Source organism: Salvelinus alpinus, chromosome 24 (assembly GCF_045679555.1).
Source record: "Salvelinus alpinus chromosome 24, SLU_Salpinus.1, whole genome shotgun sequence".
Taxonomy (NCBI): Eukaryota; Metazoa; Chordata; class Actinopteri; order Salmoniformes; family Salmonidae; genus Salvelinus; species Salvelinus alpinus.
Window position 1 is genome coordinate 26,130,399 of NC_092109.1, and position 26,216 is coordinate 26,156,614.

The window sequence follows — 26,216 nt, forward strand, 5'->3', positions numbered from 1 at the left end:
ATGTGATTAGTTATGCAGTGTCAGATACATTCGTTTGATTTGTGAAATCCAAGCCTGAAATGTGTTACATAATTTCTGAAAAGTGTATGTCATTGCTGTTACATGGAATATGTAAAGTCAGCAAACTTACATAAACCTGCAAACAACTTAATACCAGTAGGTAGCGCCAACGGCGTCGCCGTTTTTTGAGTTCTCGGTTTGCCATCGAGTTTCTTTGGTTTGCCGGCTGCCTCTTCCTCCTAGCGAGAGCCGCAGGTTGAACACATGAGTGTTAGCTTTTGCTAGTTTGCCATTGTATGCTTGCGTGATAAAAACGCAACAATTTAGCTATTACACGTGTTTAATCGTTATATGTGATATCATCTAAGGACCAGCTACAAGATGAGTTTACTCGCCAAAATAGCAGAAATTGAGGCCGAGGTAAGTTAGCCAACGGTAGGGAATGCTAACTGACGTTAGCTGTGATTCACGTTTTAGCTTGGCCACTTGACTAACGTTAAGGGAGCGAGGAACTATAGTTGGCTAAAGTTAACTTGGCTAATTGAGGATGTAACGTTACAATGGATCTCTTCCCCCCCAAATATTATATAACATAATATGATGGCAGACACCCGAGTCTGCGCATAGCTGGTGTTATTTAGCTAAGAATTCTCAACTCTACGTTAGTCTATGCTTTTAACGTAGTTGGCTACAGTAGTTAACTTTAGCTGGCTATGTGTTATTATTGGCAGGGTAACTAGTTGTCTGAAGATACCAACCTTACCTTTACGCCACAGATGGAACAGTGAGCCAGATGTTTCACCGGATGTATAAATCTGAATCATTTGGTTGGCGTTTCCACTCACCACCAAATATGGTGATGAGAGGAAGTCCAGCTGTGGCCGGCAGTGGGAGAAGATGGATTTTGACCGAAATTCTGCTCATCGATGAAACATTTGATCTCAATACAGTTTCCTGTTCCCAAAACCGTTATGGACAAAGTTTTGTAGACTTTACCCGTTGCCATAGTTTCAATTTTTGTTGTTTTGGACTGCAAGGGCAAATTTAGTTATTCCACGCACACGTGCACTTCAGAGGAGGCTCCCTAACTGAAATATGCAAATACATGGGTCATTCCATGTCATTTCAGCAAGCCATGACACCCACCATCTCAGATTGTTCTGAAATAGTTTCTGAAGTTAGAAACATAAGATTAGCGTTCGTGAAACATAATTTTGTTAATTTCATTTGATCTCTGAGAAATTAAGAAAATTGATTTCACCCAAATTGGCCCTTTTAATTTATAGGATTCACATAATATTCCACAAATATAGTACCCAACATCCGATTAAATCCAAACTTATTCCTACCATTGAGTAAGACATGAGGAATCCAATAAAATGGTCAAAGGCCAGCTCCAGAACCCCCACCCGCCAATACTATCCCATCAACCAGTATACAGAATCGGTTTTCTATGTCTAACAACTGGTATGGAGCTGCGGCTTGGAGTATTGCTTCTTCGTCCTTTGTAATGTATTTCCTGTGAATCTGATTATCTTTTTTCCCCCCTGTTTAGATAAATTAGCCATTGAAGTCGTTTTGCATTATTTACCATGAATTCATGTTAAAGTACCATGTTTTACCCACTAGATGCCGCTTTTCCTGCTACTGTCGCCACACCCTTCTATCAATTTTTCTTGTCTTGTGTTTATTTAAGGGATCACAACATTTTCTTTGCAAGTTTGTGTAGAAAACTATTACCCTTTGCGCCTGATGAAAATAAATGTGGTGGTCAAGCCAGTCCTCTGAAGCAATTCAGTTTGTCCTCTTTTCAACCTAATGCGTCAACCCAACTCTCCTTGAAAAGTCCAACAAATAGCAGCTCTCAGAGGGCTATCTGTATGGTGCAATTCTCATATGAAGACTTTTCCTACAAACCCAAAACTTTGATGGAGAAATGGGATGGTGACTAAAATCTTGTCACAACCCTAATAAAATAATACAATTATAAACCTTTGCATTGCAGTCATGTTGTTCAATACAATTATTAGAAAACATCTATATGTTTTGGTGACGTTTTTATAATTTTATTGGATTCCTCATGTCTTACTAATTGTTAAGAAGAATTATGGCCCAAATCAGATGCTGGGTACTATATTTATTTTAGATTATATGAAACCTATTATGGCAAATTTGCGCGCAATCAATTAGCTTAATATTCAAACAAAATAATGTTTCAGGAATGCTAATATTATTGGAGACAGTGTGTGTCAACCCTATTTTATTTAAATGTTTTTTAATTGGAATGACTCACATGCTAGAACGTGCCAATAAGTTCTCGCTAGCTTGCGCTTGGCTCTGCCCACCTTGCTTATTCTGGAAATGACATGCAGTGGTCTATCTTTGGTTAGTTATAAAAAATCTTTGGTTACTTGTTTACACTGACCTGTGTCATGTAAAAATCTTCCCAGCCTGAAATTGTTCCCAATCGTTCTGATAGTGACGTTTTGTTGTAAAAATGTTCAGTGTGAAATAATTTCACACACGTCTGTGTGGATGGCTGAGCTCGTGCGGATGTTTCTCTCTGATTTAGCTAGCTAACTAGCATAATTAGCTGTGAACTGGTCAAGATGGCTTGTTCTCAGAGGTGTGCAGTTTTAACTTGTATGTATAGCTAACTAACAAACAAGCACTGTCAATCGAAACCGTAGCTCCCAAGTCTTTGCAATCTAAAAAATAAAATAAAAATCTCCTCACATCAACCCTCAGCACTTTGAATCGCAAGTCTGGGTATTTATATGCTGACCTCACGCTTCACAAGCTTCTGATTGGTCAGAGTCAATACTCCTGGCCACCATTGATTGGCCACCATTGATTGGCAGATGTGTGAAGCAAATGCGCGTGCCCACAGAACAGTTTTTCAATGTCGAGGGACGATTTGAGAGGAACAAGCTTAGCCATCCACATAAAGAGATGCATGTGCAATTATCGAAGGGGGAACATTTTCACGCTGGGAGAAATTTTACAGCATGATGTCACAATCAGAACGATTGAGAACTATTTCATGCTGGGAAGATTTTTTACATGACAACCTGCACTGGGTTCAGAACGCAATCATGGTTACATAATTTGTGTCGTCAAGATATGGGTTGGAAAATGTACCTCAATCCAGGGATAGGACATGCCACTGTACTGCAAATTTCACCTTCCAATCTATTCAAAGTTTATTGGTCATGTACACAGATTTGAAGATGTTGCAGGTGCAGCAAAATGCTTGTGTTTCTAGCTCCAACAGTGCAGTGATAGACACATAATCCAAGAATGAGCAATGTCAGAGTCCGGAACATAAATAGATATACACTGAGTGTACAAAACATTAGCAACACCCCTTTTGCCCTCATAACAGCCTCAATTCGCGAGGGCATGGACACTACAAGGTGTCAAAAGCGTTCCACAGGGATGCGGGCCCATGTTGACTCCAATGCTTCCCATGGTTGTGTCAAGTTGGCTGGATGTACTTTGGGTGGTGGACCATTCTTGATACACACAGGAAACTGTTGACCGTAAAAACCCAGCAGCGTTGCAGTTCTTGATACACTCAAACCGGTGTGCCTGACACCTACTACCATACCCCGTTCAAAGGCACTTAAATATTTTGTCTTACCCATTACCCTCTGAATGGCACACATACACAATCCTTGTCTCAATGCTTGAAAATCCTTCTTTAACCTGTCTCCTCCCCTTCATCTGCACTGATTGAAGTGGATTTCACAGGTGACATCAATAAGGGATCATAGCTTTCTCCTGGTCAGTCTGTCATGGAAATAAAGGTGTTTGGAATGTTTTGTATACCGGCCAGTTTATTACGTACACCACCCCATTGTGGAACGGCAGGTAGCCTAGTGGTTAGAGCATTGGACTAGTAACCGAAAGGTTGCAAGATCGAATCCCTGAGCTGACAAGGTAAAAATCTGTCGTTCTGCCCCTGAACAAGGCAGTTAACCCACTGTTCCTAGGCCGTCATTGAAAATAAGAATTTGTACTTAACTGACTTGCCTAGTTAAATAAAGGTTAAAAAAAAAATATATATATATATATATATATATATAAAAATCACGAAAATGGATCACGCCTACAGACAGTGAGTCACGTGGCTTGTTACAGTGGGGAGAACAAGTATTTGATACACTGCCGATTTTGCAGGTTTTCCTACTTACAAAGCATGTAGAGGTCTGTAATTTTTATCATAGGTACACTTCAACTGTGAGAGACGGAATCTAAAACAAAAATCCAGAAAATCACATTGTATGATTTTTAAATAATTAATTTGCATTTTATTGCATGACATAAGTATTTGATCACCTACCAACCAGTAAGAATTCCGTCTCTCACAGACCTGTTAGTTTTTCTTTAAGAAGCCCTCCTGTTCTCCACTCATTACCTGTATTAACTGCACCTGTTTGAACTCGTTACCTGTATAAAAGACACCTGTCCACACACAATCAAACAGATTCCAACCTCTCCACAATGGCCAAGACCAGAGAGCTGTGTAAGGACATCAGGGATAAATTGTAGACCTGCACAAGGCTGGGATGGGCTACAGGACAATAGGCAAGCAGCTTGGTGAGAAGGAAACAACTGTTGGCGCAATTATTAGAAAATGGAAGAAGTTCAAGATGACGGTCAATCACCCTCGGTCTGGGGCTCCATGCAAGATTTCACCTCGTGGGGCATCAATGATCATGAGGAAGGTGAGGGATCAGCCCAGAACTACACGGCAGGACCTGGTCAATGACCTGAAGAGAGCTGGGACCACAGTCTCAAAGAAAACCATTAGTAACACACTACGCCGTCATGGATTAAAATCCTGCAGCGCACACAAGGTCCCCCTGCTTAAGCCAGTGCATGTCCAGGCCTGTCTGAAGTTTGCCAATGACCATCTGGATGATCCAGAGGAGGAATGGGAGAAGGTCATGTGGTCTGATGAGACAAAAATAGAGCTTTTTGGTCTAACTCCACTCGCCGTGTTTGGAGGAAGAAGAAGTATGAGTACAACCCCAAGAACACCATCCCAACCGTGAAGCATGGAGGTGGAAACATCATTCTTTGGGGATGCTTTTCTGCTAAGGGGACAGGACGACTGCACCGTATTGAGGGGAGGATGGATGGGGCCATGTATCGCGAGATCTTGGCCAACAACCTCCTTCCCTCAGTAAGAGCATTGAAGATGGGTCGTGGCTGGGTCTTCCAGCATGACAACGACACGAAGCACACAGCCATGGCAACTAAGGAGTGGCTCCATAAGAAGCATCTCAAGGTCCTGGAGTGGCCTAGCCAGTCTCCAGACCTGAACCCAATAGAAAATCTTTGGAGGGAGCTGAAAGTCCGTATTGCCCAGCGACAGCCCCGAAACCTGAAGGATCTGGAGAAGATCTGTAGGGAGGAGTGGGCCAAAATCCCTGCTGCAGTGTGTGCAAACCTAGTCAAGAACTACAGGAAACGTATGATCTCTGTAATTGCAAACAAAGGTTTCTGTACCAAATATTAAGTTCTGCTTTTCTGATGTATCAAATACTTATGTCATGCAATAAAATGCAAATTAATTACTTAAAAATCATACAATGTGATTTTCTGGATTTTTGTTTTAGATTCCGTCTCTCATAGTTGAAGTGTACCTATGATAATAATTACAGACCTCTACATGCTTTGTAAGTAGGAAAACCTGCAAAATCGGCAGTGTATCAAATACTTGTTCTCCCCACTGTATGTGAAGCAGGCAGACTGGCATCGAGGCATTCAGTTACTGTTCGATTGAATGTTAGAATGAGCAAAACGAGTGACCTAAGCGACTTTGAGTGTGGTATGATCGTCAGTGCCAAGCTCGCCAGATCCAGGATCTCAGAGAGGTCGAAGGAGAATGGTAAAAATCATGCAAACTAACAGGCGGGCCACAAACAGACAAGTAACAGCTCAGTACAACAGTGGTGTACAGAACAGCATCTTGGAACGCATAACTCGTCGATCCTTATCACGGATGGGCTATTGCAGCAGATGACCACACCGGGTTCCACTCCTATCAGCTAAAAACAAAAATGAGCGGCTCCAGTGGGCACGTGATCACCAACACTGGACAATTGAGGAGTGGAAAAACATTGCCTGGAACATGACAGTAAGTTTTGTTTACTTGAGTGGCCTGCACAGTCCCCAGACCTCAACCCAATAGAGCATCTTTGAGATGAGATGGAACCGGCTGATCGCAGCATGAGTGTACCACCGTCCAATCTGCAGCAACTGCATGATGCCATTGCGTCAGCATGGACCAACATCCCTGTGGAACGTTTCTGACACCTTGTGGAATACCCCAAATAATTCAGGCTGTTCTGGAGGCAAGGGAGGCAAGTATGTATATATAAAAAATGGTGTATGGACAGTATATGAATAGAAAAGGCATGTTTTTTGGCTCCCGAGTGGCGCAGCGGTCTAAGGCACTGCATCCCAGTGCTGGAGGTGTCACTACAGACCCTGGTTCAACTCCAGGCTGTATCACAACCGGCCGTGATTGGGATTCCCATAGGGCGGCGTCCGGGTTAGGGTTTGGCCGGGGTAGGCCATCATTGTAAATAATAATTTGTTCTTAACTAGTTAAATAAAGGTTAAATAAAAAATCTAATGTACAGCAGTAGTTATATAGGATGAGCCATGACTAGAATACAGTATATACATATAAAGTGGGTAAAACAGTATGTAAACATTATTCAAGTCACCAGTGTTCAATGACTATGTACATAGGGCAGTTTCTAAGGTGTAGGGTAGAGTACCTAGTGGTATCTGGCTACTAACAGTGATTAAGGTTCAGGGCAGGGTACTGGGCGGATGCCGGCTAATGGTGACTGTTTAACAGTCTGATGGCCTAGAGATAGAAGATGTTTATCAGTCTCTCTGTCCCATTCTCCGCCTTCTAGATGGTAGCGGGGTGAACAGGCCGTGGCTCGGGTGGCTGAGGTCTTGGATGATCTTCTTGTTCTTCCTGTGACACCGGGTTGTGTAGATGTTCTGGGGGGCAGGCAGTGTGCCCCCAGTGATGCGATGGACTGATTGCACCACTCTTTGGAGAGCCCTGTGGTTGTGTAAGGTTCTGTATTTATTTTCTTAGTCAACCTTGTGTTCTGTTTCGTTGTGTTCTTGAACGTAGCCCTGTCTTTCATTTTTGTTCATTGATTTCACCTGTGTTAGTTACTTACCTTGTCTCATCAGCTCCTTATTTAGTTCAGTTCATTCTGTTTATGCCTTTGTGAGGTATTGTTCATTTTGACTCTCCTAAGTCTTTTCCTAGCTCGTTTGTGAGAACCAGTTATAGCCTTCAGTCCTAGTTTTGATTCACCTGCCTGTTTGCCTACCTGTGTATGACCATTGCCTGCCTGTGACCACGATTCCTGCCTTCTGCGAAGGCGAAATAAACACCTGCCGCACCCTGCGTGTGAATCTACACCTTTTTCTCCCTGAGTATTCATTACAATTTGCCTCATGCAGCACGACACATCTCCTTCACATAGAGCTGATCAGGCTGTTGATTGTGGCCTGTGGAATGTTGTCCCACTCAACTTCAATGGCTGTGCGAAGTTTGTGGATATTGGCCGGAACTGGAACACGGTGTTGTTTACGTTGATCCAGAGCATCCCAAACATGCTCAATGCGTGACATGTCTGGTAAGTATGCGGGCCATGGAAGAACTGGGACATTTTTAGATTCCAGGAATTGTGTACAGATCCTTGCAAAATGGGGCCGTGCATTTTTTTTTACCTTTATTTAACTAGGCAAGTCAGTTAAGAACAAATTCTTATTTTCAATGACGGCCTAGGAACAGTGCCTTGTTCAGGGGCAGAACGACAGATTTGTACCTTGTCAGCTCGGGGATTCAAACTTGCAACCTTTCGGTTACTAGCCCAACGCTCTAACCACTAGGCTACACTGCCACCCAGCATTATCATGCTGAAACATGAGGTGATGGCGGTGGATGAATGGCACGACAATAGACCTCAGGATCTCGTCACACTATCGCAGTGCTGCATTCAAATTGCCATCGATAAAATGCAATTGTGTTTGTTGTCTGTAGCCTATGCTTGCCCATACCATAACCCCACTGCAACCATGGGGCACTCTGTTCACAACGTTGACATTAGCAAACCGCTCGTCCACACACGACACCATCTGCCCGGTACAGTTGAAACTGGGATTCATCTGTGAAGAGCACACTTCTCCAGCGTGCCAGTGGCCATAGGAGGTGAGCATTTGCACACTGAAGTTGGTTACGATGCTGAACTGCAGTCAGGTCAAGAACATGGTGAGGACTACGAGCACGCAGATGAGCTTCCCTGAGACGGTTTCTAACAGCTTGTGCAGAAATTCTTTGATTGTGCAAACCCATAGTTTCATAAGCTGTCCAGGTGGCTGGTCTCAGACAATCCAGCAGGTGAAACAGCCGGATGTTGACGTCCTGGGCTGGCGTAGTTCCACGTGGTCTGCGGTTGTCCAGTTGGACGTACTAACGAGTTCTCTAAAATGACGTTGGAGGTGGCTTATAGTAAAGACATGAACATTACATTCTCTGGCAATAGCTCTGGTGAACATTCCTGCAGTCATTATGCCAATTGCATGCTCCCTCAACTTAAGACATCTGTGGTGTTGTGTGACACAACTTCACATTTTAGAGTGGGCTATTTAATCAGCTTCTTGATATGCCATACAGGTGGATGGTTTATCATGGCAAAGGAGAAATGCTCACTAACAGGGATGTAAACAAATTTGTGCACAAAACTTGAGAGAAATAAGCTTTTTCTGCGTATGGAACATTTCTGGGGTCTTTTATTTCAGCTCATGAAACATGGGACAAACACTTTAAATGTTGCCATTATATTTTAGTTCAGTTTAATTTGGCAATAAATCTCATGAATGCAACTATTTATGTCAGATAAACAAAGAAAATGGTTAAACACTTCATTGTGAGGCTAAATATAAGGGCTGGAGAATGCATCTAAGGTAAAGTCAGATAGATGAAAAGCCGATATTTTTAGGGCGTCTCGGGACTGAGGGTTAACCACAGATCAAATTTTTTCAAATACTGTAAAACTATTTGGTGGAATGTGCATTGTGGGTGCCCGAACTGGCAAGTGAAATTTTGTCCCAATACAAAACAATAACATTTTGTCTTGAAGACTACATATATTATTTGTACCTGTGCATTTGCGGGGCACAACAACAAAGAAACCAAGCCAAACATCTCAGTTCTTCTCCCTAAATTCCCTTTCCCTTATAATTGGTTAGTCTTTAAACATAGCTTCTAAACATAGCCAGGTTCCACACGGAAAATATGCAATAACATTTGTTTGATAAAGACAGAGCGTGTTTCCATCAGAATCATTAAGCCTAGGCCTACTCACCAAACAGATGTAGTGGCCGTAACTCATCACCTTGCAAGTGTTCAATGTGGAATTGTTCATCCATTTAGAAAATTCAAAAGAACAGGCAGAATAAACTACATTGAACGTCTGTATGGCGAAAAGAAGACAGATTTTGTTTTGTAATCCTGAAAAATGTGTCTTTGTCAAATTGAGCCCCGTTTCAAATGATCACTTTTTTTTAAATAACTTATTTTCGCCAGATGCGCATCACTTCGCAGTGGCAACTCTTTTAATTTGGAAAAATATTCTGTTATATTTTATTCTGTTATATTACATATTTGTTTACTATAAAATAGGTGTCTTGACTGTAAGGGCTCTGGAAATAAGAGCGTCTTGTCTGCTAAATTAAATAAGCAAGGCTATGCCATTACCCAAGCAAATCAGATCAAATTGTATTGGTCGCAAACATATTTTGCAGATGTTATTGCGGTTGTAGCGAAATGCTTGTGTTCCTTGCTCCAACAGTGCAGTAATAGCTAACAATACACAGCAATACACATTAATCTAAAAAGTAAAAGAATGGAATTAAGAAAAATAAATTTTAGGACGAAAGTGCCACTGCTTAGGTTCCTGCCCTTTTGAAGATTGTGTTACACGATTATAAAATAATGTGGTTTCAATAAATTGGCTCAAACGATTTAAGAAGGAAAGAAATACCACAAATTAACTTTTAACAAGGCACACCTGTTAATTGAAATGCATTCCAGGTGACTACTTCATGAAGCTGGATGAAAGAATGCCAAGAGTGTGCAAAGCTGTCATCAAGGCAAAGGGTGGCTATTTGAAGAATCTCAAATATTAAATATGTTTTGATTTGTTTAACACTTTTTTGATTACTACATGATTCCACGTGTTATTTCATAGTTTTGATGTCTTAACTATTATTCTACAATGTAGAAAATAGTAAAAATAAAGAAAAACCCTGGAATGAGTAGGTGTGTACAAACTTCTGACTGGTACTGTATATGTATATCTGTATATGTATGTGTATATATATATATATATATATATACAGCTGAAGTCGGAAGTTTACATACACTTAGGTTGGAGTCATTAAAACTCGTTTTTCAACCACTCCACAACTTTCTTGTTAACATACTATGGTTTTGGCAAGTCGGTTAGGACATCTACTTTGTGCATGACACAAGTAATTTTTCCAACAGTTGTTTACAGACAGATTATTTCACTTATAATTCACTGTATCACAATTCCAGTGGGTCAGAAGTTTACATACACTAAGTTGACTGTGCCTTTTAAACAGCTTGGAAAATTCCAGAAAATTATGTCATGGCTTTAGAAGCTTCTGATAGGCTAATTGACATCATTTGAGTCAATTGGAGGTGTACCTGTGGATGTATTTCAAGGCCTACCTTCAAACTCAGTGCCTCTTTGCTTGACATTATGGGAAAATCAAAAGAAATCTGCCTAGACCTCCACAAGTCTGGTTCATCCTTGGGAGCAATTTCCATACGCCTGAAGGGACCACGTTCATCTGTACAAACAGTAGTACGCAAGTATAAACACCGTGGGACCACGCAGCCGTCATACCGCTCAGGAAGGAGACACGTTCTGTCTCCTAGAGATGAACGTACTTTGGTGCGAAAAGTGCAAATAAATCCCAGAACAACAGCAAAGGACCTTGTGAAGATGCTGAAGGAAACAGGTACAAAAGTATCTATATCACCAGTAAAACAAGTCCTATATCGACATAACCTGAAAGGCCGCTCAGCAAGAAAGAAGCCACTGCTCCAAAACCGCTATAAAAAAAGCCAGACTACGTTTTTTTGTAGAAATGTCCTCTGGTCTGATGAAACAAAAATATAACTTTTTGGCAATAATGACCATCGTTATGTTTGGAGGAAAAAGAGGGAGGCTTGCAAGCAAAGAATACCATCCCAACTGTGAAGCATGGGGGTGGCAGCATCATGTTGTGGGGGTGCTTTGCTGAAGAAGGAACTGTTGCACTTCACAAAATAGATGGCATCATGAGGATGGAAAATTATGTGGATATATTGAAACAACATCTCAAGACATCAGTCGGGAAGTTAAAGCTTGGTCGCAAATGGGTCTTCCAAATGGACAATGACCCCAAGCATACTTCCAAAGTTGTGGCAAAATGGCTTAAGGACAACAAAGTCAAGGTATTGGAGTGGCCATCACAAAGCCCTGACCTCAATCCGATACAAAATTTGTGGGCAGAACTGAAAAAGCATGTGCGAGCAAGGAGGCCTACAAACCTGACTCAGTTACACCAGCTCTGTCAGGAGGAAGGGGCCAAAATTCACCCAACTTATTGTGAGAAGCTTGTGGAAGGCTACCTGAAATGCTTGACCCAAGTTAAACAATGTAAAGGCAATGCTACCAAATACTAATTGAGTGTATGTAAACTTCTGACCCACTGGGAATGTGATGAAAGAAATAAAAGCTGAAATAAAATCACTCTAGTATTATTCTGACATTTCACATTCTTAAATAAAGTGGTGATCCTAACTGACCTAAGACAGGTAATTTTTACTAGGATTAAATGTCAGGAATTGTGAAAAACGTACTTTAAATGTGTTTGGCTAAGGTGTATGTAAACTTCCGACTTCAACTGTATATATACTACCGTTAAGGTATCCCGGAGTCGCCTCTTCCCTTTTGACATTGAGACTGGTGTTTTGCTGGTACTATTTAATGAAGCTGCCAGTTGAGGACTTGTGAGGCATCTGTTTCTCAAAATAGACACTCTAATGTTCTTGTCCTCTTGCCCAGTTGTGCACCGGGACCTCCCACTCCTCTTTCTATTCTGGTCATTTTGGGCCTGTAATCAAACCCACAAATGCTGATGCACCAGATACTCAACTAGTCTAAAGAAGGCCAGTTTTATTGCTTCTTTAATCAGAACAACAGTTTTCAGCTGTGCTAACATAATTGCAAAAGGGTTTTCTAATGATCAATTAGCCTTTTAAAATTATAAACTTGGATTAGCTAACACAACGTGCCATTGAAACACAGGAGTGATGGTTGCTGATAATGGGCCTCTGTACGCCTATGTAGATATTCCGTTAAAAAAATCAGCCGTTTCCAGCTACAATAGTCATTTACAACATTAACAATGTCTACACTGTATTTCTGATACATTTGATGTTATTTTAATGGACAAAAAATGTATTTACTTTTCTTTCAAAAACAAGGACATTTCAAAGTGACCCCAAACTTTTGAATGGTTGTGTGTTTGTGTGTGTATATATATATATATATATATATATATATATATATATATATACACTGCTCAAAAAAATAAAGGGAACACTTAAACAACACAATGTAACTCCAAGTCAATCACACTTCTGTGAAATCAAACTGTCCACTTAGGAAGCAACACTGATTGACAATAAATTTCACATGCTGTTGTGCAAATGGAATAGACAAAAGGTGGAAATTATAGGCAATTAGCAAGACACCCCCAATAAAGGAGTGGTTCTGCAGGTGGTGACCACAGACCACTTCTCAGTTCCTATGCTTCCTGGCTGATGTTTTGGTCACTTTTGAATGCTGGTGGTGCTTTCAGTCTAGTGGTAGCATGAGACGGAGTCTACAACCCACACAAGTGGCTCAGGTAGTGCAGCTCATCCAGGATGGCACATCAATGCGAGCTGTGGCAAGAAGGTTTGCTGTGTCTGTCAGCGTAGTGTCCAGAGCATGGAGGCGCTACCAGGAGACAGGCCAGTACATCAGGAGACGTGGAGGAGGCCGTAGGAGGGCAACAACCCAGCAGAAGGACCGCTACCTCCGCCTTTGTGCAAGGAGGAGCAGGTGGAGCACTGCCAGAGCCCTGCAAAATTACCTCCAGCAGGCCACAAATGTGCATGTGTCTGCTCAAACGGTCAGAAACAGACTCCATGAGGGTGGTATGAGGGCCCGACATCCACAGGTGGGGGTTGTGCTTACAGCCCAACACCGTGCAGGACGTTTGGCATTTGCCAGAGAACACCAAGATTGGCAAATTCGCCACTGGCGCCCTGTGCTCTTCACAGATGAAAGCAGGTTCACACTGAGCACGTGACAGACGTGACAGAGTCTGGAGACGCCGTGGAGAACGTTCTGCTGCCTGCAACATCCTCCAGCATGACCGATTTGGCGGTGGGTCAGTCATGGTGTGGGGTGGCATTTCTTTGTGGGGCCGCACAGCCCTCCATGTGCTCGCCAGAGGTAGCCTGACTGCCATTAGGTACCGAGATGAGATCCTCAGACCCCTTGTGAGACCATATGCTGGTGCGGTTGGCCCTGGGTTCCTCCTAATGCAAGACAATGCTAGACCTCATGTGGCTGGAGTGTGTCAGCAGTTCCTGCAAGAGGAAGGCATTGATGCTATGGACTGGCCCGCCCGTTCCCCAGACCTGAATCCAATTGAGCACATCTGGGACATCATGTCTCGCTCCATCCACCAACGCCACGTTGCACCACAGACTGTCCAGGAGTTGGCGGATGCTTTAGTCCAGGTCTGGGAGGAGATCCCTCAGGAGACCATCCGCCACCTCATCAGGAGCATGCCCAGGCGTTGTAGGGAGGTCATACAGGCACGTGGAGGCCACACACACTACTGAGCCTCATTTTGACTTGTTTTAAGGACATTCCATCAAATTTGGATCAGGCTGTAGTGTGGTTTCCACTTTAATTTTGAGTGTGACTCCAAATCCAGACCTCCATGGGTTGATAAATTTGATTTCCATTGATCATTTTTGTGTGATTTTGTTGTCAGCACATTCAACTATGTAAAGAAAAAAGTATTTAATAAGAATAGTTCATTCATTCAGATCTAGGATGTGTTATTTTAGTGTTCCCTTTATTTTTTTGAGCAGTGTATATATGGTAGTATTTAAATCTTCTAAATGGAGCATTGTGGATAAAGGTAAAATTTGCACTACAGTGGCATATCCCATCCCTGCATTGAGGTACGTTTTTCGACCCATGTATGGCGCCGGCTCCACGGTGTCTTAATGCAACCATGATTACGTTCCTACCTCAGTGCAGCTCAGTATAAACAAGTGTAATGGTAGTGTTGGTGTCATGATGACAATATGTTTTCTTTATTAGTGATCAGTCGATATCCAGCCATCACACAACTTGGCTCTGAACAAGTAGGCCTAGCTAATATTCTAGTTCCGATTGTTGTATTGTGTAGAATATGAATGGATTAAAGCATCCTCTCTGTGTTGGGTAGATGGCTCGGACTCAGAAGAACAAAGCCACATCTAACCACTTGGGGCTGCTCAAAGCTCGCCTGGCCAAGATGAGGAGAGAACTTATCACACCAAAGGGAGGCAGTGGAGGAGGCACAGGGGAAGGTGAGTCCTGACTCCTGATCATCGTTCACTTTTAGAATGTGTCCCTTTGCTAGACAACAGTGCAGTGGAGATGTAGCAAGTTGAGATTTACAAGCTCATGTCACATTGTAATGAATACTAATGTGTCACTCTGTTGTATAGGCTTTGATGTGGCAAAAACAGGTGATGCCCGTATCGGGTTTGTAGGCTTCCCCTCAGTAGGCAAGTCTACTTTACTAAGTAACCTGGCAGGGGTGTACTCAGAGGTGGCGGCCTATGAGTTCACCACCCTCACCACAGTACCAGGAGTGATCCGCTACAAGGGTGCCAAAATACAGGTACTTTACATGCGTCTTATACCTTTCACACGGCACCTTAAGACCAACAGAGGCCAATCTGTAACAATTGTTTTTATTTTTCTATTTAAGATGTTTTAGTATTAGGATGCGTATTCTACTTTTGTGTCTCCAAGCTCCTGGATCTTCCAGGTATCATCGAGGGGGCCAAAGATGGCAAGGGCAGAGGACGACAGGTCATCGCAGGTGATAACCATCAGTGAAGCATCAGAACCATACACAAACTACATGTGATAGTTTAGAGCACACACGTGCCACACTCACATACCTTGAAGGTAGTTTGTAACTGTGGTCTTTCTCTTCCCAGTGGCTCGAACCTGCAACCTGATCCTCATAGTGTTGGATGTTCTGAAGCCTCTGGGCCACAAGAAGCTGATTGAACACGAGCTGGAGGGCTTCGGAATCCGCCTCAACAAGCAGCCGCCCAACATCGGCTTCAAGAAGAAGGACAAAGGAGGCATCAACTTCACCGTCACAGTACGTGTGTTTAACACAAAGGTTTCACGTCCAGCTCAATCTGTACCCATTTCTCTCTGTGTCTGTCTCTTTTTAGAGCTGTCTGTCTATCTATGGAGGTTGATTGATAATTTGTCTCTCCCTTTCAATTTCTATGGGCTTACTCTGGTGTTCTTCCTGTCTCTCTCCTTCTCTCCAGTGTCCACAGAGTGAGCTGGACGTTGACGCAGTGAAGAGCATCCTGGCCGAGTACAAGATCCACAACGCTGACATCACCCTGCGCAGCGACTCCACTGCCGATGACCTCATCGACGTGGTGGAGGGAAACCGGTAAGCAGCTGAGCACTTCTACAAACTCAGGGATGTAATCTTCCTGATTAAGCAGGAATTCCTGTTTTTCTGACATAATCCTCCATTCATCTAGAATTGGGTCTGACCTATACCCCTTAGCCAAAAATACTTCTATACCCCATTCCAAAGTATGGTCAACGTTCCCCTACAGACCTGCTGACATACATGCTCTGTTTAATCCCACCAGAGTGTACATCCCCTGCATTTATGTGCTCAACAAAATCGACCAGATCTCCATTGAAGAGCTGGACATCATCTACAAGGTACCCCACTGCGTGCCCATCTCTGCCCATTCCCGCTGGAACTTTGATGACCTACTGGAGAAGATGTGGGACTACCTGCACCTAGTGCGCATGTAAGGAGGCACTCTCTCAACCTAACAGCCCCTAGAAGAGACATATAGGGTTATTGGAATCCATATTACACTGCTTGGATAAATGTGTGGTTTGTGTCTAAATTAATAAATTATTTGAATGTGTTGTCCCCCAGATACACCAAACCCAAAGGCCAGCTTCCTGACTACACATCTCCAGTCGTTCTACCTACTGAACATACTGCAGTGGAGGACTTCTGTCTGAAGATTCATAAAAGCCTCCTCAAAGAATTAAAATAGTGAGTACTATACTATTAGCTAATGGCTTTTGTGCTTCTTGTTGATGTTTTGGAAAAGACTGAGGTATACCCACCCCAGTATTTAACCGATTAAAGCAACAATCTGTAAGAAATAATGCACTTAAAATAAAATAAAATTCACCAAATGCACTTAGCTGCCACTAGGTGTCCAATGTTAACGGTTGAATTACCCTACAAGGGAGAGCACAGCACGCAGACACATATGACACAATGTTGCACCTGCCTGGCATTTTTCTAACACTCAGTTTTCCTGTCCTTTCAGTGCTCTGGTGTGGGGTGCTTCAGTGAAACACAACCCCCAGAAGGTGGGAAAAGACCATGTCATGGAAGATGAGGATGTAATCCAGCTGGTGAAAAAGTAAAAGTCTCCTGACTCTCTGCATCACAGGAAATAGTCTGCTGCTCATGAAAACCCCCCTCAAGCATATCCACGAGAATATCTGTCTTCGTTGTTCTCAATTTTATGTTGGAGTTTTCAAACTGAAAATAAAAATTAGATGAATGTCAATGTTACATTTACCTCCCTCATTTACGCTCGTATGTGATTCATAACATCCATCGAAGAGGTATGAGCCTTGAATCAAAAATAATATCAAATAAACACCATAAAAATGACTGACTTTTTTTATATGAAGTCATCGTCTTTTATTTTAGATCATTATAAAGGTCATTGGGTTTATGCCTGGAAAGATGCAATGTTATTAATGTTGAACAACACTGACTTAACATAACTTCATAACATTCATATTTCCCTTCATTTGAAATACATCCAAATCCTGTCCAAGTGACATGGGTGTGTCCTGCTCCATCTGTCTATACTTTCACTGGTGAGACAGTTCTTATGAAATACATCCTAAAACACAGTGGGTGTATTCTAGCTCCATCTCTTCTGGAAGTCAAGCCATACCCCTTACCCAGACACCGTCTCACGGTGTCCAATACAACGGCTTTATTTGAAAGTCCTGTTGGCCACTGATTTATATAACATTGATGATACAGTCAGTCAGGCTGGCATCCAACCCTTTCTCTCCAGCACGGACAGTCTCTAAGGTTAATCAGTTCATTCACTCAGACGCAGTCTGGGGACATTCTACCCCAGCTGTTCAGAAACACAGATAACCCACAGTAGTGAATAGCGTTTCATCAGATCTTGAAGCACTTTGGTGTGTATGGATTATGTCATGCCGATGTGTAGCAAGCCAGCTGTATGAGATGGATCAGCCATTTTGTGTCAGAAGTCGCCACGTTAGCATTTGGGGGGGGGGGGGGGGGGGGGGGGGGGTTAGATGGATAGCATGATAGGGTCAGGTGGGAAATTTGCTCAGGACACTCAATAAAGTGTTGTCATGTGTTAATGATCACAGAACGTTTCACAGGACAGAACACATCTGATCAAATTTGATTTCAAAATAGCTTTTTATAACCTAATTTAGGCTACATGTCACGTTCTAGCCTTTTATCTGAACCTATAAGCATACGATATCTGTCTATGATGTAGGGTGGTATGGGCATGGTATAGCCTGCTCAGCAACCGGTAATTGTGAATTTTGAATTGATCACTGCCTTTTAAAACATTTGGCCAGAGTAAAGTCATGAACTGAACACCATTATTATCAAGGCATACATTATGACACACACCCTTATTGCTCACACAAAATATTTACTTTTTAAATTGAAATGTTTCCACGTTTGATTATTATTTAGCGTATTTGATAACAATGTGTTCACTCCACAGTAGCATTTCTAAAATGAAAGCAATCAATATATTGCTTTAACTGAATTTTTATAACAGGGGACTGAACACATCCAATGATAACAGATCTAACCAATAACACCTGCTTGATCAATGTTTTTGTGGAATTAGGGTGTATTTGCAAGAAAGTATTATTTTCGAATTTGACTAATGTTCAGATGAAGGACAAATCTGCCACATAAAGGGAAACCTGGCATTTGCCCTCAACACTTCCTGTAACCACTCTAATGGCTTGAATATTACTTTATCTACACTGTATTCGATGTTGGGGTCTCCAATCTTTTTTGAGACAGAATGGCCACTTTCTGCAGAGGTTTAGACAGCAGTGGCTGGCTGCAACGGCAGGAGCGACGTTTCTCAGGACAACGCCCCTCCCCCACCCCATTCCCCCTTTAAATTATAGCAGCACTTTAGCTAATGAAAGAGTTGAAGACTGGGCACTAATAAAAGCCATTAAGTGAATAAAGCACTTCCCCCTCAAACGAAATTAAAGAATCTGCCCCTTCGGAGAGGGGCGGACTCTGTATTAATATTTATGAAATGCGGAAACATGCCCCCCCTCATACCACATCCAATCCCACCCTGCCCAAGTCGTTCTCGCCAATCCACCAATCCCAGGAGAAAATCACTAACCCCTCCTAACTTGAAGGAGGGGCCGGAGGTACGGGCTTGGGGGGTGTTGGAGGAGACGTAGTCAAGACAGTCTGTCTCCAGTTGAGCTTGGTGGTACTAGAGGCGAGACACCCAGCTCAGAGGAGCACCCGCTCTTCCTCACGACCCTCAACTACCCCACCAAGCTGGGCGTCCCACCATCGGCTATGGGGCGAGAGGATTCATGGACAGACCAGTTTGGAGGGAGTGACTTTCCAGTGACAGCAGTCGGAATGCTTCAAAGACGGCTGAGCTATAATGGATGGGTGAAGTATAACGGGTGAGGTTTATTGAAATTCAGAATGTTTTAGTTTTATATTTGCTTAATTTTCTAGATATCCTCTAAATTGACTTCCTGACTCTTGGTCCACAGTACCCCTGGGTTGACAGCTATTTGAGATTTCTGTCATGCCTTCAATGGAAGAGGACAAAGATGATAGTTCATGCAAGTCCTGTGAACGGAGGGAGACAAATGAAACTTTCTCCTATCTCATATACAGTGTATTCTATAAATGGTGAGGTTTTAGAGCTATAGCTTAGTTTTAAAGACCTTAGTTTAGGACACAGATACATTGACATTATTAAAACAACAAAAATCCACCAAACTAAGGTAAGATAGCATGTATAAATCAAATGTCCATGGATAATAACCATAACACCATCCCACCAACCATGATACCATCCCGCCACCTTTGTCCATCTGAAACATCATCAAATACCTGCAAGGACACCTCTGTATTTGTAGGGACGTTTTCCCTGCACACGTCAACATTCCATAGACAGTTTTTCCCTATATTTTCACTACTAGTCTGTAAACCAAACCCCATTGCTCATCGCTCTATACACTAGTTGTCAGTCATTCTCCCATGCACACACATCTTTTCTCATTTCATCACACAAAGTGGTTCAGTTGTCAGAGCTTAACTTCATTATCACTGAAACTCTTCCCATTTCAATAAGGGGATATGGAAAGGATGGAAGTAACAAGATTTCCAAACCCACTGATGGGACTGTCCTCACAGGTCTTTCAGACAAATCATTCGTTCTCCATCTGTGGAGGTCATTATTTCTTACTGACTGACCGCTGACTTTGAGTCCAGGTTACAAATAACCAGGTTTGGACCATCATTTCAAAAGCAGTTGAGTCTCAGGTCTGATGAGTTAGCAAATTTCTACAGATGGACACCGGTGATATGGCTGTATCTGCTGTTCCCGAGCTGTTCCATCTGCCCTTGGACGCTTAGACTATTCTTTGTCCATTAGCTGGAAGACCTAAGAGCTGGTCCTCTTTAGGAGATATTGATGTTCTTTAACAAGATGACCATCTTTCTTCCCAACTCTGTTTTCATTGATTCCCCGTAACGCAGTAGTAATTTCATTAACAAACTCTTCTTGTTGGCCTGTTTTTATTCATATTATGTAAATGTTCTAATCTTTCACCGTTTGAACTGTGGAATTGTATGTGTTTTATGCTTTTTTTGTACGAAGGTATCTGATGGGGTGGGGTGCGAAGGATGGGAAGGCGGAGTTTTGTCGCAGTTTATGCGCAGGAAGGGCGGTGCCCACTTTTCACCGCAGTGAGAGTGTGACCTATGACTAATTCTTTTTTGTAATTTTGCAGATAGCCGCACTATATAACGAACACTGCCCTTATGTCTCAATAGTATGTAAGGCGGTGTCATTTGGGTCCATCCCTCCCCAGGTCTGCAACCCTCCCTGATGCCAGTGGACATCCACCACTTCTCCTCCTGGGCTATCAATGCCGTAGAGCTTTGGTGTTGTCCTTGAATCACACATGGAGTTGGAAGACCAAAGCATCAAGAAATAGCATATTCTGGTGGAGCAGTTTTCCTTTCATGATTTTAGAGCTGATCACCATATTCTCCATGATTTTTGGGGGGATAATTTTTTTTTTTTTTACAGGATTCTAATCATGTAGTTAAGATAATTGAGTTCTACCATCCCACCTAAATCGACCAGATTGATCCTGGTCCAACAAAACCTCCAATGGCTGGATATCTCTGCCCAGGACCCCATTGTGCTTGATCTAACCATGCAGTACTTCTCCTGTCCATGGTGGTGCCAAGCACTTTGGAGGCTTGCGAGCACTCTCCACACTCTCCTTCGAAAAGTATTCAGACCCATTGACTTTTTCCACATTTTGTTACGTTACAGCTTTATTCTAAAATTGATTACATTTAATTCCCCCCCCTCATCAATCTACACATAATAGCCCATGATGACAAAGCAAAAACGTGTTTTTCGATTTTTTCATAATTGATATAAAATAATAAAATGAAATATTACATTTACATAAGTATTCAGACCCTTTACTCAGTACTTTGTTGAAGCACCTTTGGCAGCGATTACAGCATCAAGTCTTCTTGGATATGACGCTACAAGCTTGACACACCTGTATTTGGGGAGTTTCTCCCATTCTTCTCTGCAAATCCTCTAAAGCTTTGTCAGGTTGGATGGGGAGTGTCGCTGCACAGCTATTTTCAGGTCTTTCCAGAGATGTTCGATCAGGTTCAAGTCCAGGCTCCGGCTGGACTTGTCCCGAAGCCACTCTTGCATTGTCTTGGCTGTGTGCTTAGGGTCGTTGTCCTGTTGGAAGGTGAACCTTCACCCCCGTCTGAGGTCCGGAGCGCTCTGCAGCAGGTTTTCATCAAGGATCTCTCTGGACTTTGCTCCGTTCATCTTTCCCTCGATCCTAACTAGTCTCCCAGTCCCTGCCGCTGAAAAACATCCCCACAGCATGATGCTGCCACCACCATGCTTCACCTTAGGGATAGGGCCAGGTTTCCTCCAGACGTGACGCTTGGCATTCACGACAAAGAGTTCAATCTTGGTTATCAGACCAGAAAATCTTGTTTCTCATGCTACGAGAGTCCTTTAGGTGCCTTTTGGCAAACTCTACGCGGGCTGTCATCTGCCTTTTCCTGAGGAGTGGCTTCTGTCTGACCATTCTACCATAAAGGCCTGATTGGTGGAGTGCTGCAGAGATGGTTGTCCTTCTGGAAGGTTTTCTCATCTCTACAGAGGAACTCTGGAGCTCTGTCAGAGTGATCATCAGGTTCTTGGTCACCTCCCTGACCAAGGCCCTTCTCCTCCGATTGCTCTGACATGCACTGTCAACTGTGGGACCTTATATAGACAGGTGTGTGCCTTTTCAAATAGTGTCCAATCAATTGAATTTACCACAGGTTTACTCCAATCAAGTTGTAGAAACATCTCAAAGAGGATCAATGGAAACAGGATGCACCTGAGCTCAAGTTCGAGTCTCATAGCAAAGGGTGTGAATAATTATGTAAATAAGGTTTTTCTGTTTTTTTATTTTGAATAAATTTGCAAACATTTCAAAAATCTGTTTCGCTTTGTCATTATGGGGTATTGTGTGTAGATTGCTGAGGATTTAAAAAAATGTTTTATTCCATTTTAAACTAAGGCTGTAACGTTACAAAATGTGGAAAGGTCCAGGAGTCTGAATAGTTTCTGAAGGCACTGTATTTATCTAGAGTTTTCACAGAGATTTGCCCAATTCTGATTCTCACACCTTTTTCCTGAGGTGTGCACTCGTTCACCCCTCCTCATGGATTTAAAAGGATTGGACTGGTGTCGAGTCAGAGTTTCATGTTTCTCACACCCATTGGATGTTTTTGAGTCCTTGAGGGTGAACGAGTGCAAACTTTAAAGAGAAGGAGAATTGTAATTTGGCTCCGTTGATGCTCCAGTCTAGTGTTAGGTCAAAGGTCACAACTGCCCATTTGGTAAGATCTCAATACATTGTTGATGATGTGATGATTCCAAGGCCAATTTTTTCACTTCATTGGTTATCTTCTGACTAGTACAGTGATTCTGGGCATCCAAATAAATGTTTCTTAAAGATTGTAAATCTTTTAAATGTATTTGACAACGTCATTGTTGTATAGGCCGGGATTCGATGAGAGTAAAGACAAAAGGAGCGGGAGAAAAATTATTGTGCATGAAGCAGTTTTGTGGTTTCCCACAAGCTGGCTGCAACGTGACAGATTTATGGCCACAATCAATTAGTGTAAGTGCTCCCCGCGTTTGACTGAGGCACTTAATCGCCACCAGTAGATGTCAGATGTTACAGAATCTAAGTACTCAATTAAGACTGTGGACATATTGGCTCTAAAAATCATACTGCTGAGACATTAATTTACCACATGAAATCAGGCACAATGTTGCTTTCACCATCAAGTTTTCAATCCCAGAGATAATGGGCATATAGGCTACTTTCAAATATGTATATTACGCTTTCTTTTTATCCTGAATTCACAATGAATGGCATTTATTACATTCTCTGGGTGGTGCAATTACATTCTCTAGATCACATTCACTAAATCAAATACATTGACCCAGATATGCTTGAATAATATTGTCAGCCTCTGATGTTAAATGTTCAAAGACGTTCTAATCTAAAGGATACATGTGTGTACATATGTGGATAGATGGCAGCATTTGCGCAAAACTGAAAGCTCGAACCACCGTATTTAACCACCAGCAAATTGACTGGGAATATGGTCTAATACAAACAGTGTAGTTATTCTCTCCGTAAGGCAAACAGGCAAAACGTCAGTGAGGATAAGACAGTGCCACGACATCCCTAGCCGTGTCCTCAGAGCATGCGCAGACCAGCTGTATGGAGTGTTTACGGACAGATTCAAATTCTCCCTATCCCAGTCTGCTGTCCCCACTTGCTTCAAGATGTCCACCATTGTTCCTGTACCCAAGAAAGCGAAGGTAACTGAACTAAATCACTATCGCCCAGTAGCACTGACTTCTGTCATCATGAAGTGCCTCCACCTTAACTGACACCCTAGACCCACTTCAATTTGCATACCGACCCAATAGATCCACAGAATGTAATCGCAATCGCACTGCCCTATCCCATCTGGACAAGAGGAATACCTATGTAAGAATGTTGTTCATTGACTATAGCTCAGCCTTCAACACCATAGTACCCCCCAAGATCATCATTAAGCTCGGGGCCCTTGGTCTGAACCCCGCCCTGTGCAACTTGGTCCTTGACTTCCTGATTGGCCGCCCCCAGGTGGTGAAGGTAGGAAACAGCACCTCCACAATGCTGATCCTCAACATAGGGGCCCCAAAAGGGTGCGTGCTCAGCCCCCTCCTGTACTCCCTGTTCATCCATGACTGCGTGGCCACGCACGCCTCCAACTCAATCATCAAGTTTGCAGACGACACAACAGTAGTAGGCCTGATTACCAACAATGACGAGACAGCCTACAGAGAGGAGGTGAGGGGCCCTGGCGGAGTGGTGACAGGAAAATAACCTCCCTCAACGTCAACAAAACGAAGGAGCTGATCGTGGACTTCAGGGGACAGCAGAGGGAGCACGCCCCTATCCACATCGACGGACCGCATTGGAGAAGGTGGAAGCTTCAAGTTCCTCTGAGTACACTTCACTGACAATCTGAAATGGTCCACCCACACAGACAGTGTAGTGAAGAAGGCGCATCAGCGCCTCTTCAACCTCAGGAGGCTGAAGAAATTTGACTTGGCCCCTAAGAACCTCAAAAACTTTTACAGATGCACAATTGAAAGCATCCTATCACCACCTGGTACGGCAACTGCACCGCCCGCAAACGCAGGGCTCTCCAGAGGGTGGTGCGGTATGCCCAACACATCACCGGGGGCACACTGCCTGCCCTCCAGGACACCTACAGCACCCGATTTCACATGAAGGCCAAAAAGATATTCAAGAAAATCAACCACCCGAGACACGGCCTGTTCACCCCACGATCATCCAGAAGGTGAGGTCAGTGCAGGTGCATCAAAGCTGGGACCGAGAGACTGAAAAACAGCTTATATCTCAAGGCCATCAGACTGTTAAATAGCCACCACTAGCTGGCTACCCCCTGGTTACTCAACCCTGCACCTTAGAAGCTGCTGTCCTATGTACATAGACATGGAATCACTTGTCACTTTAATAATGATCACATACTGCTTCACTCATTTCATATGTATATACATTATTATACTGTATTTTAGTCAATGCCATTCCGACATTGCTCATCCTAATATTTATATATTTCTTAATTCCATTATTTTACTTTTAGATGTGTATATTGTTGTGAATTGTTAGATACTACTGCGCTGTTGGAGCTAGGAACACAAGCATTTGGCTACACCCGCAATAACATCTACTAAATATGTGTATGGGACCAATAAAATTTGATTTGATCATGTTCTTCAGACTTTTAGGATATTGTTTTCCCCCTCCAAAAACAGTACTGAGCACATTCCCTGGTTGGTTTGGTACCCTCCAAGATCATCATTAAGCTCGGGGCACTTGGTCTGAACCCCACCATGTGCAACTTGGTCCTTGACTTCCTGATTGGCCGCCCCCAGGTGATGAAGGTAGGAAACAGCACCTAGACAATGCTGATCCTCAACACAGGGGCCCCACAGGGGTGCGTGCTCAGCCCCCTCCTGTACTCCCTGTTCACCCATGACTGCGTGGCCACGCAAACCTCCAATTCAATCAAGTTTGCAGAGGACACAACAGTAGTAGGCCTGATTACCAACAATGACGAGACAGCCTATAGGGAGGAGGAAATTCATTAGAATTTGACAAATTATGTCTGTGCGCAGCGCTTCTAAAAATGAATCTTTCACTCAGCTCTTCACGTGTCAAATGTCAGATTTATATGACACGAAACTCTACTGAAGTGAGACTTTTTCCTTGGGTTTCTTGGCTATTTACATGATTTTGTTCACAAGCTAGGTCAATCTCACAGGCACAAACATGACCCGAGTCGCATTACCACGGTCTCCTCCCACCCTTAAAGTGGCAGGTGAACATTGGGTCTCTTTTGAGCTATTTTGGTAATGAAATTAACAATATACCACATTACTACTAGTAATATTTTTGCCTGTAAAAAAATCTGAGTGACTAGTGGATCAAATAGTTTTATGCCCTGTTCCTAACCCATCAGTTGTTTTTCAGGGGGCGTTGAAGCCATTGTACAAAAACAAAAATAACACATCCAGGAAGGAGCAGCTTGGTATTGAAAGACTAAAAACCACACAACTTACAGGAATGACTCCTGGGTCAAATTCCTGTTATGCAGCCCCAAAACAGGATGCTCAGATGGCATTTGATGAAGACATTGGCACTACACTTGCTAAAGCAGGTGAACTAGATAATGACCCTTTATAAACTATTTTTAAATAATTTTTCACTAGTTATAGTGTAACCAAAGATTAAGGCAACATACAG

At 42.8% G+C, this 26,216-nt stretch overlaps 1 protein-coding gene across 1 annotated transcript; it reads left to right on the plus strand.

Annotated features, from left to right (window-relative positions):
* Positions 1 to 202: 202 nt before the first annotated feature.
* LOC139552412 (developmentally-regulated GTP-binding protein 1) lies at positions 203 to 17,157 on the plus strand. The gene is made up of 9 exons (XM_071364134.1): positions 203 to 420; positions 14,644 to 14,767; positions 14,909 to 15,084; positions 15,219 to 15,288; positions 15,410 to 15,579; positions 15,758 to 15,888; positions 16,097 to 16,264; positions 16,399 to 16,521; positions 16,805 to 17,157. Exons 1-9 carry the CDS (start codon positions 382 to 384, stop codon positions 16,902 to 16,904), a joined length of 1,101 nt encoding a protein of 366 aa, XP_071220235.1. The 5' UTR covers positions 203 to 381; the 3' UTR covers positions 16,905 to 17,157.
* The last annotated feature ends 9,059 nt before the right edge of the window (positions 17,158 to 26,216 follow it).